General features: G+C 40.4%; 1 protein-coding gene across 2 annotated transcripts; it reads right to left on the minus strand.

Annotated features, from left to right (window-relative positions):
* Positions 1–4,145: 4,145 nt before the first annotated feature.
* Positions 4,146–7,596, minus strand: LOC141587524 (nuclear transport factor 2-like). 2 transcript variants are annotated; one of them, XM_074409059.1, is made up of 9 exons: positions 7,249–7,596; positions 6,930–7,067; positions 6,480–6,738; positions 5,795–6,216; positions 5,432–5,621; positions 5,105–5,223; positions 4,956–5,021; positions 4,736–4,825; positions 4,146–4,611 (listed from the first exon to the last, which is right to left on the minus strand). In XM_074409059.1, exons 1-9 carry the CDS (start codon positions 7,267–7,269, stop codon positions 4,504–4,506), a joined length of 1,413 nt encoding a protein of 470 aa, XP_074265160.1. In that variant the 5' UTR covers positions 7,270–7,596; the 3' UTR covers positions 4,146–4,503. The 2 variants fall into 2 exon arrangements, with proteins under 2 accessions (XP_074265160.1, XP_074265118.1); XM_074409017.1 differs by having other exon boundaries at positions 4,191–4,611; positions 5,105–5,226; positions 7,249–7,509.
* Between the last annotated feature and the right edge of the window lie 14,786 nt (positions 7,597–22,382).

Consider the following 22,382-nt stretch of genomic DNA (forward strand, 5'->3'; position numbering starts at 1 on the left):
CAGCCCTAATCGTGAAACTACCACCCCAACCGACAACCCAGCACTAAAGATCGAACGCCGACGGTGTGAGGGTGATGATGCAGATGCTGGTGGTGACGGAAGTAGGCGGTAGAGGCAGCAGCGCCGGCTAGGTTACAATCGCAAAAAAGCACGCACTTCCCTCTCCACTCTCCTCTCTATTATTATTATTATTATTATTATTATTATTATTATTATTATTGTTATTATTGTTATTATTGTTATTATTGTTATTATTGTTATTATTATTATTATTATTATTATTATTATTATTATTATTATTATTATTATTATTATTATTATTATTATTATTATTATTATTATTATTATTATTATTATTATTATTATTATTATTATTATTATATTAAGTGTACGAAAGTGAGAAACTTAGATAATAATACTATATTCATTAAATAAACACATTAACCATAAAAGTGATGCTATTTAAGAAGCCTCTGTAGGTAAACTATCGTACTGCAACCCAAACCATTATTAATCATGAGATAATACTTGAAGGTGATCACGTAGTGATTAGCAAAACTAGGGATTTTATCATCTAGAAATTAAACAAACACTCAAGCCACTTGTAAGCCCATGTACACGCAATTCTGCTGTATATTAATCACACTGAACTCATTGAATTAAAATTAGACAAACCAGGTTATATAATGAGGATGCAATTAATACTCATGCTCACAAATATATATGACTTCTGCGCATAATTTTCGACATACCAAGTACCGGTGAAACCATGCAATATTTACGCAACAAGTGAACAACTCAGGCCACCGAAGACCTTCGACAATCGAGTTTCCCATCAATACTTTTCAAAAATTTTAAGGAATTGACAAACACGGAACCATCAAAAGTAATGATCACAAGAACGCATTCATAGCATACAATATCTACAACGAAGATATTATCATTTGAGCAATTATCGACCAATCTAGCATACAAGGCAGCAAAACCGTGACGTAATACCGAGGAGAGTTGTCGACGTTACCTTTTAGCGCTTAATCTTAAATCGAATCGTCAGCAACGTAAGAGTCGGCGTCCGGGTCGTCTGGGTTTGAACCTATGTCGAAAACGGAACGAAACGGCGTTAATTTACACGTTTTATGGATACAGGGACACATATAAAAAGAGGCGAAGTGGAACGAAAATAATACGAATACGATCCTTACCGCGAGATGAAGAGAATGGCGCAAAAATCGATAAAAACGGATGAGAAATACGGGAGAACGGAGCTTGTGAAGATGAGGCTTTGATATAGAGAAGAATGGAAGACGAGGAGTTGATATCTTATGCGAGAAGAACACTAGCGGCTTCCTCTTATCAAAATACTATTGCTAACTGAAACGAGAGATTAGTTACTATAATCTTGGGATGTGAAATGATCTTCAACAACCAAAATTTACGAGTTGACTAATTAGCTCAGTTACGGTTTACATAAAAGCTTAGAGATTAAGCTTAGCATCAAAATGGTCTTATACAACATTAAAATAATGCGGCCTATATAAACAAATACGTATCCCGATATTAAATTATGAGTTGAAAATAATTAGTTTTATACTTTATAACAAAAATCTAAGGTTTCGGAAATAAGAATAATTTATAAAAATAACTTACTTGAATAAATACGGCGGCTTATGAAATATTATAAAATAGTTTAATGAAATTAAAACTCCCTAATAACTAATATTATGACGGATAAAACGCGGGTGTTACAGTCAGTCTATAACGCTACAACATTACAATTCTCAAAATTCATCCTATACTCCCACTAATCAAGATATTCATGTAATATTAACCATCGTATGATCCACTATTATCAAACAAGTCATTCTACTTAACCTTGCCATACACAAAAGAGTTCCACATTCATCAATCCTAATTTCTAATCACAACTCAGCAACCATTCCAACCAATTCAAGACTTCATCACTACCATCGTTACTGCATGTAAGACTCACATTCGGTACATGTGATACGATTAACAAACACACTTAACAAACACTCTTCAAGCAACTACTCCTATCGACTACCCTTTCCAGTGGCTGGCTTCAGCACGATGGGGCCGTGATTTTGAAATGAGGGCGCCTACTCACCCAAAATCTAGCATCGGCTGGGGCTCCCAACGCACATACACCAGTTTCATTTTAATTCGACACCCTATATTCATTTGATTCATTGGTTCAAGTTCCAAAATCGTCGGCTTTGATACCACTTTGTAACACCCCCGCACACCAGAATGCCTTACCAAGGGCCATCCCAGTGTACGTAGGTGTTACCATCTCGGTCACCCGAGGTAGTAGATCAAATAGACAATAAAAGAACACTTATAATAAGTTACTTTAACTCTTTACAAGCAAATACAAAATTGATTACAAGTGACAGCTAAGACTACTATAGAACTCATGCATCTGAACTCCTATGCCAGTAGCGTGATGACTCGATCCCTTCCATGCCCAACAGTTACAAACCAACAGTACCTGCTAAACCAACTGCTCACCATCTCGGAATGGATCACCACAATTTTGCAAAACAACAACGGGGTCAGTTACTGAACAATCAAGATAAAACAAGTGCATAAAACAAGTGCATAATAGTAACCAGCTGATCATCCTCCTTCCCCAGTCTCCCTATCTCACACAGTAACCGACTACACACCGAAGTGTGTAGCCCTGCCAGACTACCCATCGCAACAGGTAGCCCCCGCCGCCAGTGGGGGACCGCAGCCAATCCTCACCAAAATCCCGCTCATCAACGAGCGATAACCCTGTCCCTTAATGTGCACATCCCCTCCCGTGACGAGTTCCACGGAGGGCGAACTAGGGCGTGAAGCCACTCCCGCAAGTGACTCCACCACAAACATCACAACACAATCACAATCACAATCACCATCACCACCACAACATCAACACTCCGATGATCAGCAGATAACAGCAATACACAATACAATCACATTCTTAAATCAATTAACAGTAACTGAGTAGGGAAACTCTACCTTATCGTCAACCATGAAAATGCATCTACACACAGCCAAGCAAGACTCCGAGACGCATCCTACAACGATGACCACGTCCTATTATACAACCACTCCCAACAATCAACTGAAAAGACAACAAAACAACGACTTACTTAATAACGCAGACCGACGGTGACACAGACGACGACCACGCACACATCCTTCCTATGCAAACCCCGTCCTTCCCATGGTTGAGGTGTAGGCTACATATAATAGAGTGTATGGGGGTAGGGGTGATAGGTGAGAGAGGTAGGCTAGGGTTAGAGGAAGAGGAACTGTCGAAAAAGAGAAATGAAATGAATCTTGCGAACTTGCGTTTTTATATTGACGCGCCAACAACAGCCATACTCGGTCGAGTACTCTCATACTCGGCCGACTAGGCTCTACTCGGTCGAGTATTCACACTACTCGACCGAGTAGCCTCTAGTAGGTCGAATAAACACTCTCGTAAGGCACTTATCCTCACTTAGCCTCTCACCTATCTCCTCCTAAGGTCTTCCCTGGTCAAAGGGTCGGTCAAAAGAGTCCTTAAACATCGTGGGTATTACAAATATGGACTATGATTTTCATTGTTTATGTGCAAGGCAACAAACACGTAAATAAAGTTCGATTCATGTCAATTCTATTCGCAATGTCATTCAACACTAATTCTATTGATTCTAATTCAGTTCATTCTAAGACAATTCATACTAGTCCACATTCATAAGTTAATTCACATATAAATTTAATTCAAAGTAATTCGATTCAAACGTGAAAAAATAAGTTCATACCGATTATTTGTCGCTAGCCTTTGATTTAGGTGACTCGTTATTTGACATTGAATCCGAATAATATTAACAAAGTCTTGTTTTTTTTTTAATGTTTGTTCTTAACAACCAAGCCGACATTCACCACGAATCCTCACCAACAATCAATCGGCATCACCCAAATTCACAGTACGTCCCAACTTTTACAATAAACTTGTGTAAGATCACCTTACACAATTACTTTCTGCATAATGAGCGTGCTTAACAATCGAAACTTTTGGAGATTAATGTCAATTATTTATGTCATTATAATTCAATTCAATTTTTTTACTTTCAAGAAATAAAGGATAAATTGAAAAGGGACAAGTTAGAATTCGATTCGAACAAAACACAACAAAATAATCTATACAACTGGTATTAGAATTGCATGTGCCGCGAAAAATCGGAAGAATTTTCATAAAACTAGGAAGGAATTCACTGCTACTCTAGTAACATATCTATTTATCTGCAAGCTCAGACCATGAAAACGCTAGGTACTGAATAGAATCCAGATACCGCGAATGCAAAAGCCAATCTAATAACCGAAACTTTGTAGATTTGTGCTCAAAAAGCTATGTACACTCATTTACGCATATAAACCCCAACTGAGGGTTACTCATCAGTGGTCACTGGTCAGTCAACAGTAGCAAAATAGTCGCTTAGACGTTAGTTTTTATTGGTAGGGACGCTGCTGGAAACCGCTACCTCTCAACATTATTGTACTTGTTCCTGTCAAGGGCATTTCCTTGGCCTGCGTATCTGCCTCTGCCTCCTTGTACAACTGTCAAATGCGAGGACGACAAAGATCAGAGTTACAAGACAATCTTTCAATGAAGCGCACTTCTATTAAGAGGAACAACAGAATGAAAATCCCAATATATCAAAACAATTTACATAAAACATACCTCCACCTCTTGTACTGGTACTGCCGTACTGCTGCTTACTATCCTCTCCTCGATATATACTTGATTGCCCAGGAATTTTATAGTTGAAGCCTACAATAGTTGAACTCGAGATTGTTACAGTTAAACACATTAAATAGTAATCTTGATGGTAATACAGACTAAACACATAAATTTTATCCTGGAAGAATGCACTAGTAACAAAAATTAGGGGTATGCATGCCTTAATTGCGTTATGAAGACCAGACTTATCTTCGAACTCAACGAATGCATAGCAAACACCAGTTTCCTGCAAAATACCAGACATATGTTCATTAAATTTCTAACAGAAGTTGATTAAGAACGTTACACGTTGAAATAGTGAGAACTTACAGTTTTACTCCTGATGCTCACTCCATTACGTTTAATTTTACCGAAATTCTTGAATTCCTTCTCAAGATCAGCATTTGTAACATGTGGCGGTAAGTTCCCCACGAGCACTGATGTCAGCTCTACTGAATTATACAAGTAGAAAAGGAAAATAAGCGAAGAACCAAAAATCCAGGAGAAATACAGTAGCAAGTCTAACAACATTATATAGATATACAGCCAAGTAAAAACAGGCAAACCGAGGACAAGTCGCTTGATGAGACAAGTAATTCAATTAGAAAGAAGGCTTAATGAAATTATGTAGAATCTAGACAAAAAGATTACACATACCGACTTTGACTAAAATGTCATCTTCGCCAGTGACAGCTTTCTTAGGTACAAGTACTGATGATGTCGAAGAATTTAATTGTTGTTCATTTCCTTGTATCTTCAGCTGTAGATCGGATGCAGGCTTGCTCTGTCTTACGGAAGGTTGACGAGGAACAAATGATGGAGAACATTGTCTCTTCGTTGCTTGCAACTGGACCATTTAGATATTAAATATCAAATCATGGATACAATACAACTTTACTGACCGTTTCAAATAACTAGACCAAGGGAAAATTTAGGTTAATAGATTTCTGTACGTGCCAAATGTCTGCAATGAAAGTGTAAAAAATGAATACAAATAGCAGCTAAAATAAGGAAACATACAATGGAAGCATATGATAATCTTGCAGGTTCTGCAGCAGATTCAGAGGCAGGTTTAACAGCAAGCTCATCAGCACGAGCACTGGCTGGAGGAAGTGCTGGCCAATGTATAGGGTCTTCAAGGTGATTGACAACAGTCTGAAGGGGAGATGACTGTTCTACAGACGCTTCTTCGACAACAGTCTGAAGGGGAGATGACTGTTCTACAGACACTTCTTCGACAACAGTCTGAAGGGGAGATGACTGTTCTACAGACGCTTCTTCGACAACAGTCTGAAGGGGAGATGACTGTTCTACAGACGCTTCTTCGACAACAGGCTGAAACTGAAGATCTTGATGTTGCTGGTCATCAGGAAGGCTATACTTGTCAATGGGACTATCATCTTCCCTTGTCTCCTCCAACTCGTAACTTGAAACTGAGATGGCTAAAAACATCCATCCAAAGTTTCAGAAAAAGTTAGTGCTCAACATAAACAACTATAGAGAACCTAAAGTATCAATTACACTAACATCATAATGTTTGAAGACCCAGTTACTCATGAATGAGAAGACTGTGCATTAACGACAGCATAACTGTAGTCCGTCAATGACACCCGCATTAACAACAGCATAACATGTCATACACTCATACTAATGATTTAGCCACCTATACAGATGAAGAATAAAAGTGTAAACAAATTGTGAATACCTGGTTGCTCATCAACCATGATGTCTAGTAATTCAGGAACTTGATCTTGAATTTGAAGAATATCATTTAATATGTAAAAAAAGATACCCAAGGGGGCTAAGAAGAAGGTCTGCGAGAATTTTCTTTTCCCAATGAAGTTCCGGGACTCCATGTTGCCAGTCACAATAATCAAAATTCCACCATTCCAAGAAATTTGCACAGTAAGTTCTGACAGTCCAACTTCAGTAACACTAAGAAAAATAAGCAGCTCTCGGATATCCTGCCAAATAACACCAACTCTTTATCCAAGAATTACCATTTAAAATCGATTCTATCCTCGTTTACTCCAACAACTCAAGACCATGACTACCATTTAACACAATTATCCTAAGTATTGAATCCAACAGTAATCAAGAATCCAAGAAAATCAACCAAATAAAACAACAATGAAAATTGAAGGTAGAAATTAACCTGCCTGGTGGAAACAGTTTCGGTATGATCAGCATCTATATGAGTGACGGTGCTTGAATCACCGTAAAACCGATGAGAAATCTCAGGCGTCTCACAAAGCACGTGATAATAGTGATTGGTAAAGTAGTGACACATCGTCTATACATTTTCAAGAATCATCAGTAAACAGCAGCATTAACAAACAATGCAAAGTTAGCAACTTAATTAAATTATATACGGGCAAATCCGTCTTAAACAAGAATTTATGGAAATTACGTAGGAAGTAGAAGATTAAACATGAAGAGGTAAAGACGGAATTTGTGCTAAAACTACTGCTAACCTCGTAAGCATGAGCATCCATTGATGAATATGATGATAGCTAAAGAAAACCCTAATGTTGTACTATAGACCCAGTACCAGAAATAGAAATATCCTTTAAACAAATTTGGATGAATGTTGTAATTTTGCAAACTTGACGCTAAAGTTTGCAGAAATCTTTAATTGGTGTGATTAACTAATTATGAGTTAAAAAAATGGTGGAAATGTCAATCAAGAAATCTACTGAATTACTGAATTGAATGAACAATTGGGAATTTGAGATAGTTCGAGTATTATGGATTAGCTTCATTTTATGTTGGCATTACAGACAGAGTTGTTTGCAAGAATGCGGGAAGAGTTGGACGACTTCGGAAATTTTGGAATATTGGAGCGGTACAAATTATCATTTAAGATGGGTTATGTCCGTCGTCCGGGTCAAGTATTACAATTTTTTTTTTTTTTTTTTTTTTTGTTGATCAGGAGTATTTCGTACCGATAGCTGAGACAATTTCCTTCAGGTACTGATTTAATGGGTTAACCCCTTAACCCCTCTCAAGTAGACTTGGCAAAAGCAACCTGACTCGAAAAGGCTGGCCTGAGACCCGAAAATCCAAATTGACCCAACCCGACCCGAATATGACCCGAGCTTCCTTGTCCCGACCCGAAAATGGCCCGATTCGAAACCACCAAACCCGAAAATGACTCGACAAAATATAGCTCTAATTGAACCGAAAAGATTTGAAATGACTATTTCTATATTATTCATTAATCCAAAATGGCCCGACCCGAAATGACCAGAAACAGATCCAAAACCCGAAATGACCCGCCCCGACCAGAATTAACCCGAAATAACATTTGAATTAAGCATGTTTAAATAACATTTACTCCGCATATAGAGTCTTACATAAGTTAATGGGATGTTCTACGGTGTACCCTTGGGTTTTTCGGTTTTTTATGTTATATCCCTCCTTTTTTTTTATATATATATTCTACATTTTTTTTATAAGGAAAGGAAACTAGGTCAATCGAAATTGACCAATAACATCCCCGCGGATGAGAGCGGTAATCGAAAGTAAAAAACTTTTAAATTACCAAAGTCATAAATAAAAAGGGAAACAAAGGCTACAAATTAATACTCTCAAAGAAAGTCCGGTAAAACTTTGAAATCCAAAAAAAAAAAAGGATCACATGAGGAAAAAAAAATGAAGCTAAAGATACTCCATCTAAAAAAATTAACAACCTCTTGCTAGAGAAAGTTTAAAGACTCAGATAAGAACGAGTCTATTAATACTTCATCTTTAAATATATATTCTATATTGCATCCCTAAACTTCTTTCTTATTTCTCCATCATGCATCATGACCTTGTTTAACTCTACATTAACTTTATCACGATCAAACAACCGTACTTTAACCTTTATTCTGATTAATTAATATTGTATCACAATCACCATCCTATATGAGAAACGTTACAAATCACTTTTAATAAGCACCAAATGTCAATCGGGTCAACGGGTCGGGTTCAGGTCGGACCAGTTCGGGTCGGTCGGGTCATTTCGGGTTTACGGGTATGTTTCGAGTATGTTGGTCGGGTTATTTCGGGTCAAGTGGATCGGCTCATTTCGGGTCGGGTCATTTTCGGGTCAATGATTTAGAAGGAAAAAGGCATTTCAAGTCTCTTGGGGCCAATTAAAGTTATGTTTTATCGGGTCATTTTCGGGCTGGGTAGTTTCGGGTCGGGTTAATGCGGGTCTATGAAAGATCGAGTCATTTTCAGGTCAGGTCGGGTTAATTCGGGTTTCGGGTGTCATTCGGGTGCGGCAGTTCGGGTCAATTTCGGGTCTCGGGTCAGCCTTTTAAGGTCGGGTCAATCGGGCCGGGTTAATTTTGCCAGGTCTAACTGTACATATAATGCGACTAAGTGCGCGATTCATTAGACCCAGGAAAAAAACTACTATTAAAAACATGCATGTGGTATGATTCATGGCATAATAATGGAAATTTGATGACCTTTTAGATAGTTTCGTATAATATTTGGTGGGTTAATGAGTAATTCGGCGAACTAATAAGTAGGTTAACGAGTAATTAGAATGGTGAATAGATCGATTTAATATGTCATGTAAGAAATTAAATTAGCAAAGACAATATATAAGGTTAGACCTGGCTAAACCTGGCAAACAGGTCAGGTTCGGGTCGAGCCAGTTCCCCTTTTCCAGTGATTTCATGTTAATTCGGGTCGGGTTGGGTGTGGTCATTCGAGTTTCTGTAACACCCCCATAATTCAAGTGTCTTACCAGGACCACTAAAGTATGAAAGTGCTACCATCCCGGTTTCCCGAGGCAATGATAATCATCAGACAATAAAGAAACATACTTAAATAGTAAATAACGTTTAATGTGATTACATGCCAAAATCTAAAACTGATAAAGAAATACAAGTTCTCCAAAAACATTCTAGTATCAGAAGACTATAAAACTGTCAGACACAGCGGAAGACTTCTAAACTGCATCGTGGTGACTCATCCCAGTTATCCCATACACATCAGCTCATACCTGCTCAATAACTGCTCACCACCCCCGAATGGATTACCACAGTTTTCAAAACATTTAAACGGGGTCAGTACTAAATACACTAAAATCAAAAGCCGTAAAACAAAAATACAAACAACTCAATTGCAACCTCACAGTCACCACACTCCACATTATCTCTACACATCTGACTACACACTTCGTGTGTAGTCCTGCCAGAGTACTGCCGCAACAGATACTCTTCACCGCCAGTGGGGGACCGATGCCGTTCCCACCTAAGCCCCGCTCATCTTATCCAAGCGATAACCCATGTCCATTAATGTGCACATCCCTTCTATGGCGGGTTCCACAGAAGGCGAATCAAGGGCGTGAAGCCACTCCCGCAAGTGACTCCACTCAGCCAGGGACGCACCCCGAAGATCACAGACAGTTATACGACAATACAACACTTCTAGCCACAATCACCAAATCAGATTCTCAATATGATAATCACTCAACAACAACGATACTAACATCAACACCATCAAGCCATGTAATTAATACTGAGTAGGGAAACCCTACCTGAAATTCAAACACCACAGACGGTCTTAGCAGCTAATCAGAATCTTTCCTCTACGAAACCTCCTCTTATAACAAACATGCATACAATCACAACCATACCCTCATAAATCACCCAATACCCCAAAAACACCCTATTAGGGTTTAAGCAACATTAACAAAATCTAACATAAAAGGTACAAGGATCTTATCCTCGATGCAAGGATCACAAAGGTATAAAGAATGACAGAAACCGACACCCCTAGCTCCGGAATTTGTTAATAATGCGATGTGATAAAGCAACGTAACTTGAGACTTTCTCCTTTTGTGATTTTAGGTTTGTGAAAGTGTTTAGGAAGAAGATGACGAAACAATATATATTAATCCACATTATTAACAAACCCGTCGCAAATCACCCGTAAACTCACTTACTCGATCGAGTAAGGTACTTACTCGATCGGGTGCCCCTTACTCGATCGAGTACCCAACCTACTCGATCGAGTACCTTACAGGCAGACTACTGTTTTGCGTCAAAAACTACTTACTCGACAGAGTAAGCCCCACTTGATAGAGTACCCACAGACTCATAAAACCATAGTATTACAGTCTTCCCTCCTTAAAAAGAACTTCGTCCCCGAAGTTCAAACCACAAACAAAAACAAACATACTAACACCTCCCCGACACAACAACATAAACAAAACTCAACACCAAACTTCCCATCACACCTCTCAAAACAAAGCTCAATCCGACTCAAGGCAACTAATACTAATTGTACCAAAACCAACATAAGACATACAAAACTCTATGAAACATGCAAAAACCCTATGCGACCATCTCCTACCCGCCCTAAAAGAAACAAGGTTACGTTCCCGTAACCATACATACCTGATCAAACAAAGACGGGTACCGTTCCCTCATAGCCTCTTCCGCCTCCCAAGTAGCCTCCTCAACCTCATGGTTAGACTAAAGAACCTTAAGCAATACCGTCTCACCATGTCTAGATTTCATAACCTTTCGATCAAGAATTTGTTTTGGTACCTCAAGATAAGACAAAGACTAATCCAACTCGATGTTCTCAACCTCTAACACATGTGATGGATCACTAACATACTTCCGCAGCTGAGACACATGAAACACATTATGCACTCTATCCAACGCAGACGGTAAAGCTAACCGATAAGCAACCTCACCCACACGATCCAAGATCTCATATGGTCCTTTAAACTTCTGACTGAGCTTCCCTTTCTTCCCAAATATCATGACCCCACGCATAGGAGACACCTTTAACAGAACTTTGTCTCCAACCTGGAACTCTATGTCACGACGATGCAAATCGGCATAACTCTTTTGACGATCTTGGGCCGCTTTCATCTTCTGTATGATCAGCTTAACCTGTTCCACCATCTCTTGTACCATCTCTGGACCCAACACTACTGCCTCAGCTCTATCATCCCAACAAATCGGACTCCTACATCTCCTCTCATATAAAGCCTCAAACGGTGCCATGTCAATACTGGTGTGATAGCTGTTGTTGTAAGAAAATTCAATCAAGTCTAACCTCTGCTCCTAGCTACCACCAAAATCCATCACACAAGCTCGCAACACGTCCTTAAAAGTCTTGATGGTCCTCTCCGTTTGGCCATCTGTCGCAGGATGAAAAGCTGCAGTCATCTTTAAGGTAGTTTCCATCAATTCCTGCAACTCTTTCCAAAACCTTGATATGAACCGCGCATCTCTATCAGACACTATATCCTTAGGCACCCCATGCAATCGAACCACGTTTTTCCGATAAGCCATAGCTAACTGTGTCTTAGACCAAGTATCTTTCATTGGTACAAAATGAGCTGACTTGGTCAGGCGATCTACTATGACCCATATCATGTTATTACCCTGCTGACTCCTCGGTAAACCCACGATAAAATTCATAGAAATGGATTCCCACTTCCACTCAGGTACCTCAAGAGACTGAATCTTACCTTGTGGTCATCGCTGCTCCCCTTTAACTCTCTGACATGTCAAACAACGGGCCACAAACTCAGCTGTTTCTTTCTCTATCCCAGGCCACCAGAAAGTCTTCTTCAAATCTTTATATAACTTGTCACCACCTGGATGTACGTAGTATGGTGTGCAATGAGCCTCTGTCATGATTATCTTTTTCAACTCCTCATCACTAGGAACACACCACCTCTCATCGAACCTCACACTACCATCTGTATGAATAGAGAATCTAGACACTGTCCCTTTCTCTACTCCAGCTCTCCACTCCTCAATCTTGGGATCCAACGTCTGTTTACTGCGAATATCATCATAAAGGTCTGGCTCCACTGTCAAATCCCCTATAGCATCCCCTTTCTGGATCATATGTATCCCAAACTTCCCCACCTCATCTCTCAATCTCATCAAAGATACAGCCGTGCAAAGAGAATTCACACTCTTCCTACTCAAAGCATCTGCAACCACATTAGCTTTCCCCTCATGGTATATAATATCCATGTCATAATCTCCAATCAATTCCATCCACCTCCTCTGTCTCATGTTCAAGTCCTTTTGAGTGAAGATGTACTTGAGACTCTTGCGATCTGAAAACACCTTAAAGGTTGCCCCATATAGATAATGCCTCCAAATCTTAAGAGCAAACACAACTGCACCCAACTCCAGATCATGCGTCGGATAATTCTCCTCATAAGGCTTCAATTGCCTAGAAGCATAGGCAATCACTTTCTCATTCTGCATCAACACACAACCCAACCCATTCTTTGAAGCATCTGTATACACCTCAAAGTTCTCACTCACCTCAGGCAATGCTAAGATTGGAGCTGTGGTCAAACGCTCCTTTAAGGTTTGGAACGCCGTCTCACAACTTTTATCCCAACGAAACTTGTTCTCTTTCTTCATCAAAGCTGTCATAGGTCTAGCTATCTTGGAGAAATCCTTAACGAACCATCGATAATACCCTGCTAAACCCAAGAAACTCCTGATCTCTGCCACATTCTTTGGTGCTTCCCACTTGGTAACCGCTTCAATCTTTGCAGGATCCACAACTACCCCTTTCTTTGAAATCACATGCCCCAGAAAAGCAACCTCCTCTAACTAGAACTCACACTTGGACAACTTTGCATACAACTGGTGATCTCGCAAGGTCTGCAACACAATCCTCAAATGCTCCTCATGCTCTTTCTTAGTCTTAGAAAAGACTAAGATATCATCTATAAAAACCACCACAAACCTATCCAAGAACTGACTGAAGGCCCGGTTCATCAAATCCATAAACACTTCAGGTGCATTAGACAACCCAAACGGCATAACCACGTACTCATAATGACCATACCTCGGCGTGAAAGCTGTCTTTGGCATGTCCTCCTCTCTAATCTTCTCCTGATGGTAACCCGACCTCAAATCAATCTTAGAAAAGACTGCTGCACCGCTCAACTGAGCAAACAAATTATCTATCCTTGGCAAAGGATACTTGTTCTTTACTGTCACTCTGTTCAACTCCCTATAATCGATGCACAACCTTAAGCTCCCATCTTTCTTCTTCACAAACAAAACTGGTGCTCCCCACGGTGATACACTAGGTCTAATGTATCCCTTCTCAATCAGATCATCCGACTGCTTCCTTAGCTCCTCCAACTCCTTAGGACCCATACGGTACGGTGCCTTAGAGATTGGCCCGTCCCCGGTTTCAGCGCAACACTGAAATCTATATCCCTCTTGGCGGCAACCCCGATATCTCCTCTGGAAAGACATCTGGAAACTCTCCCACCACCGGTATCTGCTCAACTGACGGACTCTCTACTCCGTGATCTCTCACATGGCATAAGATCAACGAGCACCCCTTCCTCAGATAGGACTTCAAAGTCACTGCTGCAATCAACTTAACTTTGGGTTTGTTAACCCACGATAAGACACACTAATCCCCTTAGGACCTCTCAAAGAAACCCTTTTTTGATGACAATCTATCTTTGCCCTGTACTTTCCCAACCAATCCATCCCGGCTATCATCTCAAAACCATCTAAAGGAAACTCTAACAAGTCTACAGGTAGATCAACTTGCCCAACTATCATAGGCACACCTCTATACAACCGCCCGCAAGATACAGACTCACCCGAAGGTATACAAACTTGCTCTCTCACAGACTCATACTCACTCAAACCCAACCGTTTAGCATGACTCGACGATACAAACGACTGTGACGCTCCCGAATCAAACAAAACAAAGGTAAAAACTCCATTAACAAGAAATGTACCAGTGATAACGTGAGCATCATCCTCAGCTGCTTTCTTCTCCATCATAAATAGCTTACCGCTGGTCTTCTGTCCACCTCCCTGGACAGTACTAGCTGAAGTAGTCGGCTTAGATGCCGACCCCTGGTTGTTGTTCTTAGCCGGTCTCTGGTATGAATTACCGCCATTGCGGTTAGCCCCACTGTTGTTATTGCTATGACCACCCATGTTGTTCCACGACCCAGCCGGCCTGTTACTAGTATAACTCTGCGAAGGACCCTGAGAAAAACTCCCCTGTGACGGTCTCTGGAAACCCCTACCCGCAGCACTGGTACACTCATGTCTCTTGTGGCCCATGCCACCACAGTTGAAACAAGCTACTCCCCAACTGTTGCTACTACCACCACGGCCACGCCCGTAAGAAGCTCTTGTACTAAACCCTGAACCAGAAGAGTACGCTCTCGCCTGGTTGTGACCACCCCTCTTATAGTTAGAGTGACCACCACCCTCACTCTCAGTCTTTCTCTTTTCGGACACTCTCTCCTTGGTCATATCTACCATCCTCTCAGCCCTCCCAACTCGCTCAAATACCTCCTTAACATCTATAAGGACCCCCACTGGTAACTTCTCCATAATCTTGGGTGTCAACCCCTTCTCAAACCTCAGCGCTAAATTCTCTTGGTTCAGCCCCACGTCCTCAGCTTACCTCGACTTCTCATTAAACTTATGGTAATACTCAGCAACAGTCATGTCAGACTTTATCTTAAACTCATCGAATTCCTCCCTCAGCTTACTGCGCACATGCTCCGGTATAAACTCTTTCCTCATGGCTTTCCTGAACTCATCCCAAGGTATCGCAAGTACCCCCTGCTTCATATACAACTCCCGAGCACTCACTTTAACCTTATCCCACCACTCACCGGCCATTTCCGTCAAGTAGAACGCAGCTTGTTACACCTTCAACTTCTCCGGGCAATGAAGTAACTCGAGAATATTCTCTATCTCCCTATGCCAATTATCCAGCAGAATTGGCGCCCCTGTACCTAAGTACTCCTTAGGATTAAACCTCGCGATATGCACGCTGATCTTAGAGTGATCAGGTTTCCCTTCCTTATCATTTCCAACCCTCTTCAAAGCCTCAGTGAGAGCATCTTGGTGCTCCAACATCTTTACTATCTCATCAACAGTCATGCTTTCGGCCCTAGCATACAAAGCGTTTCTTTTCGGCGGCATCTTGTAACTATATGAGAAAGGATAAACATAAGCACACATCCCAAAACTCAAAACACGAAACCAACCTGTTCAACACCTACTCGATCTAGTTTCACCACCCACTCGATCGAGTTCCTTACCTTACTCGATCGAGTGCCACAAATCCAGAATCTGACCAGAAACTTTTCTAAGACACACTCGATCGAGCCTATAACCCACTTGATCGAGCTGACCCCACTCGGTCGAGTGCCCATCGTACTCGGTCGAGTGCCCCAAAAACAGGCTACGGTCTATAAAATCACAGAACCACCTACTCGATCGAATTAACCCCACTCGATTGAGTCTCTCACCTACTCGATCAAGTGCCGTCCACTCGATCGAGTCATGCAGACTCATATACTACCCACGTGCTTTTACTCAAACTTTAGCTATGTAAATTCATACAAACGACAACCAACAACATATACATATCTATATAATTCTTTATATATATAACTCAAGCAAAACAACTTCCTTCCGTATCTCTATAATGCCACATAATAAAACAGTTACGATGCTTTCAACCAACATCGTATGACTCACATCACCATCATCTTTCTTCACTCTTTCCCATCCTTCTCATACATACATCCTCTAATTCATGCCACACATCATGATATAGATACATAACTCACAAGATAAACACATAACGATCCCGACCCATATCCCACGATAACCGGTTCAAAATTGTAGGGCGAGTTCGCGACTTTAGGACGTCTCCCAAGTCTTTGCATTAGCTCCTACAACTTCTACCCCGGGTTCATTTTAGTTTGACTCTCTATGTTCATTAGGTTCATTGGTTACAGGTTTCAAGATCTTCGCTCTGATACCACTTTGTAACACCCCCATACTCCAAGTGCCTTACCAGGACCACTAAAGTATGAAAGTGCTACCATCCCGGTTTTCCGAGGCAATGATAATCATCAGACAATAAAGAAACATACTTAAATAGTAAATAACGTTTAATATGATTACATGCCAAAATCTAAAACTGATAAAGAAATACAAATTCTCCAAAAACTGTCTAGTATCAGAAGACTATAAAACTGTCAGACACAGCGGAAGACTTCTAAACTGCATCGTGGTGACTCATCCCAGTTATCCCATACGCATCAGCTCATACCGGCTCAATAACTGCTCACCACCTAATGTGTAAGAATTAATGATAGGGTCAAGTCTCTTACCATCAACAATATATAACCCAATTTAGTGCGTAAATCGGGGTCGAACCATAAGGATGGAGGGGTTTCTACTTAGTCTAAATAGGAGTCTAGTCTAGTCACAAATGAAAGAAAAGGAGTTGATTTAAACTACTAGATGCAACTAAACAACGATTGAGGAAAGATGTATTCGATTGATTAAAGGCTAGGGTTTTCGGGTTTATCTAAATGGTTTAAGGGCAAACAAGTCGATTCAAGGAGTCTATGATGAGGGTTTATCCTAGGATGAAAATCAATCTCTTGATTATCCTAAAGGTGATTACCAACTCTCATTAAGCAACACACCATTCTAAAGCATGCAACAAGACCACCACAAACTCTCATTCAATGGAGGAATTAAGCAATTATGACAAAAAGCACAAGTTCTCACTCACACAAATCATCAAACACCTTGTGTGCATTACTAAGAAAGACAAACATTTCACCAAAGACTCAAAATAATCAAACTATCATGCCCAAAAATCCCATTTAGACTCCCCCTAAACCCTAGAAGGGTTGCTACTCACTCATGTTCAAATTGTTCAAGAAAATAAACGGAATAGAACAAATAACAAAAAGAGATGGCATGGTAAATATTCCAACAATTATAAAAGACTACTTAAGATGTAAATAATTGATTAAGCAAGTAAATAAGAGAAGAGATGTACCAACAAGAGTAAAGATGATTGCTTTGATTGAATAGATGAAGGAAATCCTCCAAAATCTCTCAATACAATCCCAAAAACCAAGTGTAAACAATTGATAATTACTAATACTAACTAATTTTACTAAGTAATTAATAATAATTATGGAAAGATTAAAGCTTGATTAGGGAAAGATTATAATAATTAGGGAAAGTTTTCAGATCTAGGGTTGTGTGTACAAATGGTTAAGGGAGGGGGTATTTATAGTCTCCCTTTGGATTTAGAAGAAAAGAGGAGAGAAGCCCAAATCCGTCTACTGTTGCGTCCTGCCGGTGGACCGGCTACCGGTTCGCCTACCGGTAGCGAGGTCAAATAAACTTGAAGTTGGATTTTTTTGGAAATAGCTGGCAAGTGTGTTCTGCCGGTGGACCGTCTGCCGGCCTGCCGGCAGAACACAGTCTTCAACTTCTTCAATATCTTCCTTGTGGTGCGCTCTACCGGTGGGCCGGCTGCCGGTGTGTCTACCGGTAGCGAGCCCAAACTCTTAATTTCTTCTAACTCCAATATAGCTTGTGCTGATGTGATCTGCCGGTGGACCGGCTGCCGGCAGAACACAGCAATCAACATTTTCCCTTCTTTTTCTTCTCAAGCAGTGCCGGCCTGCCGGCAGAGGACTACCCTCAGCTCCTTAACTCCCTTTTCTTCATGTAAAGGCATTGGAATGCCTTCCTTGCCCCAATCCCTCTATACTCGACTCGATTCCTGCAAGAGGATACACCAAATCACAGGTACGGGGATTGGGCACAAAATACAAGGAAATGCATATAAAATCGACTCGATATTAGTCGGAATGCGTAAAAGAAAAAGGGAAATTCGGTGCAAATAAATCATATATCACCACCCCCAAATGGATCACCACAGTTTTGTGGACATGGGCCACGGGGGCGCTTGGGAAACAAGCGTTTGCATTTTGTGGAGTCGCCACCAATTTTTATTGGAAATTGGAACCGTTCGAATACCTCGTGTCATGTCAAGACACAAAGTAGTGACATGAACACCAAGAACTCGTTACCCTTAGCATTCTATGTCTAGAATGACTCTCGTGGATGCCAATGAACATGGATGTTCACAGAGATCTGGAGTAATAAGGTGTGAGGGTACGTATTAGGAAGCTCTTTTGATCGAACACCTAATCCCGCCCGCCTCGATAGCGGCCTCTACTAATGATTAGGGAAAATCGTCTATACTTGATATATTGTCGATTATATGCATGCAATGCAACATCCAACGTTTTAATCCTAACATGTGAGAATTAGACTAAGTCGGTGAACAATTAATTTAGCATACAATTAATGTCAAAGTAGGATTTAATGCTCAATTACATGTGAAGACATACAAATGATACAAGAAATATGCTGAATATAATAAAAGAAAATTACAATAATTAAAATTACAATAATTACATTGGATTCAATTGATTTATGTCGAAAATACCTTTAAAACGGATAATTTTGAGAAAAAGAATAAATAAAGGAATTAACGAACAGAAATTAGGGTGATAATACGAATAATAGTTAATTATACGTAAGCTAATTAAACTAGGTCAAGGCAGAACGGAAGTTCAGAGACAGAAATCAACCTGGAACAGGCGCAGCAGAGCTGCGTCCCTTGGAAGAGGCGCAGCAGTTGCTGCGTCCGTTCCTTGGTTCAGTTCTGGCTGTGAAGCCGGAATTGCAAATCGTTAATATCAATTGGTGATTTTAAGGCTTGATTATATTATTTGACTCGGATGAAAGTGATTAATAGATTATTTACATATGATTAACGGTCATAAAAGCAATAAACATGGATGAAAACTAATTAGGACGAATATTACAAGATTAATAAGAATTAATTAATGAACTAAACGAATTAATTAGGCTAAATAGATTAATTAATGACGAACTAATGGCAAATAACAGGTGAGAATATATCAAAGGTCGAATTCCAGAAACTCGATATGAATGAATCGAATCTCTACAACCCGGATTGATTTTAATGACGAAAACCCACAAATATGAATTACTTGGGATTTAAGTCGGGACTTATGATGAATTATATATGTTAATGAACATGTGAAATTATTATGCTATTGTACCGAAGAATTAAAGAAAACAAACGAAAGAAATAAAAGTTTGACGAATTACAGAGGACGAAGGAAGAAGAAAGGAAGCAGGAACTGCGGCAGCCTCACGAAGAGGCGCAGCAGGTACTGCGCTCCTTCGAAGAGGCGCAGCAGTTGCTGCGTCCTTTCTCGACGGTTTGTCTTCTGGTAATCCGTAAAAAGGGTTTTAAACGAGGTTTTATAAATCGGTTTTAAGAAGTATTTTCGACATAAACCTTATATTAGTGATACAAAAATAAAGAACAATAAAATAGGATTTACACCCTCAGACTTGCATGTTTGACGAAACGAGATGAACTAAGTTATCGATTAGGGATGCTCGACTCGAACTATAATGTAACGAAAGTGCCCTCGTAAGAGGAAAACGATTAAGATTAATTAAGTTGATTGATGTGGTGTTGGTCAAATTGGTCGGTCATGCAAACGAGGCTGGTACTCAGAAAGATCCGAGCTTACGTGGTCGAATGTTCAAGCACGTAGACGCCAAAAAGTAAGAACAAAGGTCTAGATTGCAAAGGGAGAAGAGAAGGGCGGACACTCGCGTGAGAAATATGAGGAACGAAGGTCTCTATTTATACTAATCACGGAATTAGGGTTTAGGAAAGGAGAGAAAGATTCGGAAATAACCGACTTAGGTTAAACACGGAAACTTGGACAAAAAGAAAACCTTGAGGAAAAGGCGCAGCAGGTGCTGCGTTCTTTGGAAGAGGCGCAGCACTTGCTGCGTCCTTTCCTCAGCGAGTTCCTTCTGCGCAAGAAAGCGCGTTTGACAGCCTGTCGTATTTTAGGCATAACTTTCTCTACAAGACTCGGAATAAGGTGATTTCGGTGGCGTTGGAAAGCTAAGAAAGAGATCTAGAACTTTCTGTGAAATAGGCCTGATCCAAAAAAGTAGTTATCACCTCGTAAAACGGGCCTAAAAATCGGGTTGTCATTTTATCTAAATGAAATGCACATTTGTAATGTAAACTTTTAGTTTAGCCTAATGAAGTGACATCAGACTCAAAATGAGATATAATCTCAACATTTTATGACATCCTAACCTTAGGTAGACAAACACATTGCTTTGACTCGGGATTTGACGGTTTTAGGAAATGAAGACGGTTTTTGATCCAGACTCTAAATATACTCTAATTACTGCCAAAACGACCGTAATGACACCTAGATAACAATTATGAGGTAGACACAAGTGTTTGAGCTATCACTTGACGATAAACTTACGAACTATCACAAATCGTTCCGTATACCAAACATGCGGCCCAATCATCACCGGGTGGTTTGCGAGAGGTGCAGAAATGAGGTATCTACAGAGCCCCCACTTTGACTGAGGCTTGGACAAGGCGAAAGTCAAAGTATAGCCATCAGGTCAATCGAAGATTACAACCTGACGACTATGGCGACGCGAGGCGGCTCAAAGGGTCTGAGCCAAGGACCTGTCGTCGGGAACATTTTAGAGTCTGTCGACTATCGGGGAGGGTCGTTTAAAGTCCATTAGACTACGTATGGAAGCTCGCCAGCTATAAGAAGAGACCATACTTGAGATACCCCTGGGTAAAACGGGACCGAAGACGCTTCGGCAAAACTCTTTGGTCTGAAGATAACTTGGTGTCTGAAGGCATTAGGGGTCACAGGGATACTGAAGAAACTTCTTAACACTTCTGAAGGCTAACTCTGAAGGCTATCTCTCACTAAAGAAAAGGTGAAGGATAATTCTCTCTGAAGGACTGAAAGGAGACTTAACTGAAAAGGGGTTATCTGAAGGTTACTGAAAGGATTATCCTGAAGTGTCTGAAGGAATAAAGGATTATCTGAAGGGAGGAAGGCTCAAGGAAGGATTATCCTAAAAGGGTCATCTAAAGGGTTGTCTGAAAGATAAAGGTAAGTTTCTGAAAGATCTGAAGGGTTTATCCTGAAAAGGGTTATCTGAATAATATGAAGGGTTTATCCTGAAAAGGGTTACCTAAAGATATGAAGGATTTATCCTGAAAAGGGTTATGAAGGTTTATCCTGATAGAGGGTATGAAGGTTTATCCTGAAAAAGGTATGAAGGTTTATCCTGAAAAAGGGTTACCTAAAGATATGAAGGATTTATCCTGAAAAGGGTTATGAAGGTTTATCCTGAAAGAGGGTATGAAGGTTTATCCTGAAAAAGGTATGAAGGTTTATCCTGAAAAAGGGTTACCTAAAGATATGAAGGATCACCTGGGGGTATCTGCCTCTCTCTGTCCTCAAGCAAACTCTCACTGGGGAATAAAACGATGATTTTGGGGAATCTGCATGTTTCTGTCCTCAAGCAAACTCTCGTTGGGTGATGATTCTAGGGAATCTGCCTGTCTCTGTCCTCAAGCAAACTCTCGTTGGGGAATAAATCTGGGGAACTGATCTCCATGTCTCGAGAGGGAATGTCTGTCCGTGTACTCTCGTTGGGGGAACAGAATAGAGGTGTGTCGAAACACCTGTCAAAGAATATTCGTTCGTTGTGGCAAGTGAGGTCTTGATGAAGTACTGCTTCTGATACTTACCTGCATGGTTAGTAGCCACACAAGAATACAATCTAATATATGCACGTAAGCGATTATCACATGGACCTCAAATGAGGGAACACAAAGG

Source organism: Silene latifolia, chromosome 1 (assembly GCF_048544455.1).
Source record: "Silene latifolia isolate original U9 population chromosome 1, ASM4854445v1, whole genome shotgun sequence".
Classification (NCBI taxonomy): domain Eukaryota; kingdom Viridiplantae; phylum Streptophyta; class Magnoliopsida; order Caryophyllales; family Caryophyllaceae; genus Silene; species Silene latifolia.

What these genes read in the sequence shown, in the direction of transcription:
- LOC141587524 (XM_074409017.1), bottom strand. Translation starts at nt 7,269, where the DNA reads ATGGATGCTCATGCTTACGAG. An exon ending in TGGATGCTCATGCTTACGAG is followed by an intron (nt 7,068 to 7,248) that starts GTTAGCAGTAGT and finishes GAAAATGTATAG; the next exon opens with ACGATGTGTCACTACTTTAC. An exon ending in CATGGTTGATGAGCAACCAG is followed by an intron (nt 6,217 to 6,479) that starts GTATTCACAATT and finishes GGATGTTTTTAG; the next exon opens with CCATCTCAGTTTCAAGTTAC.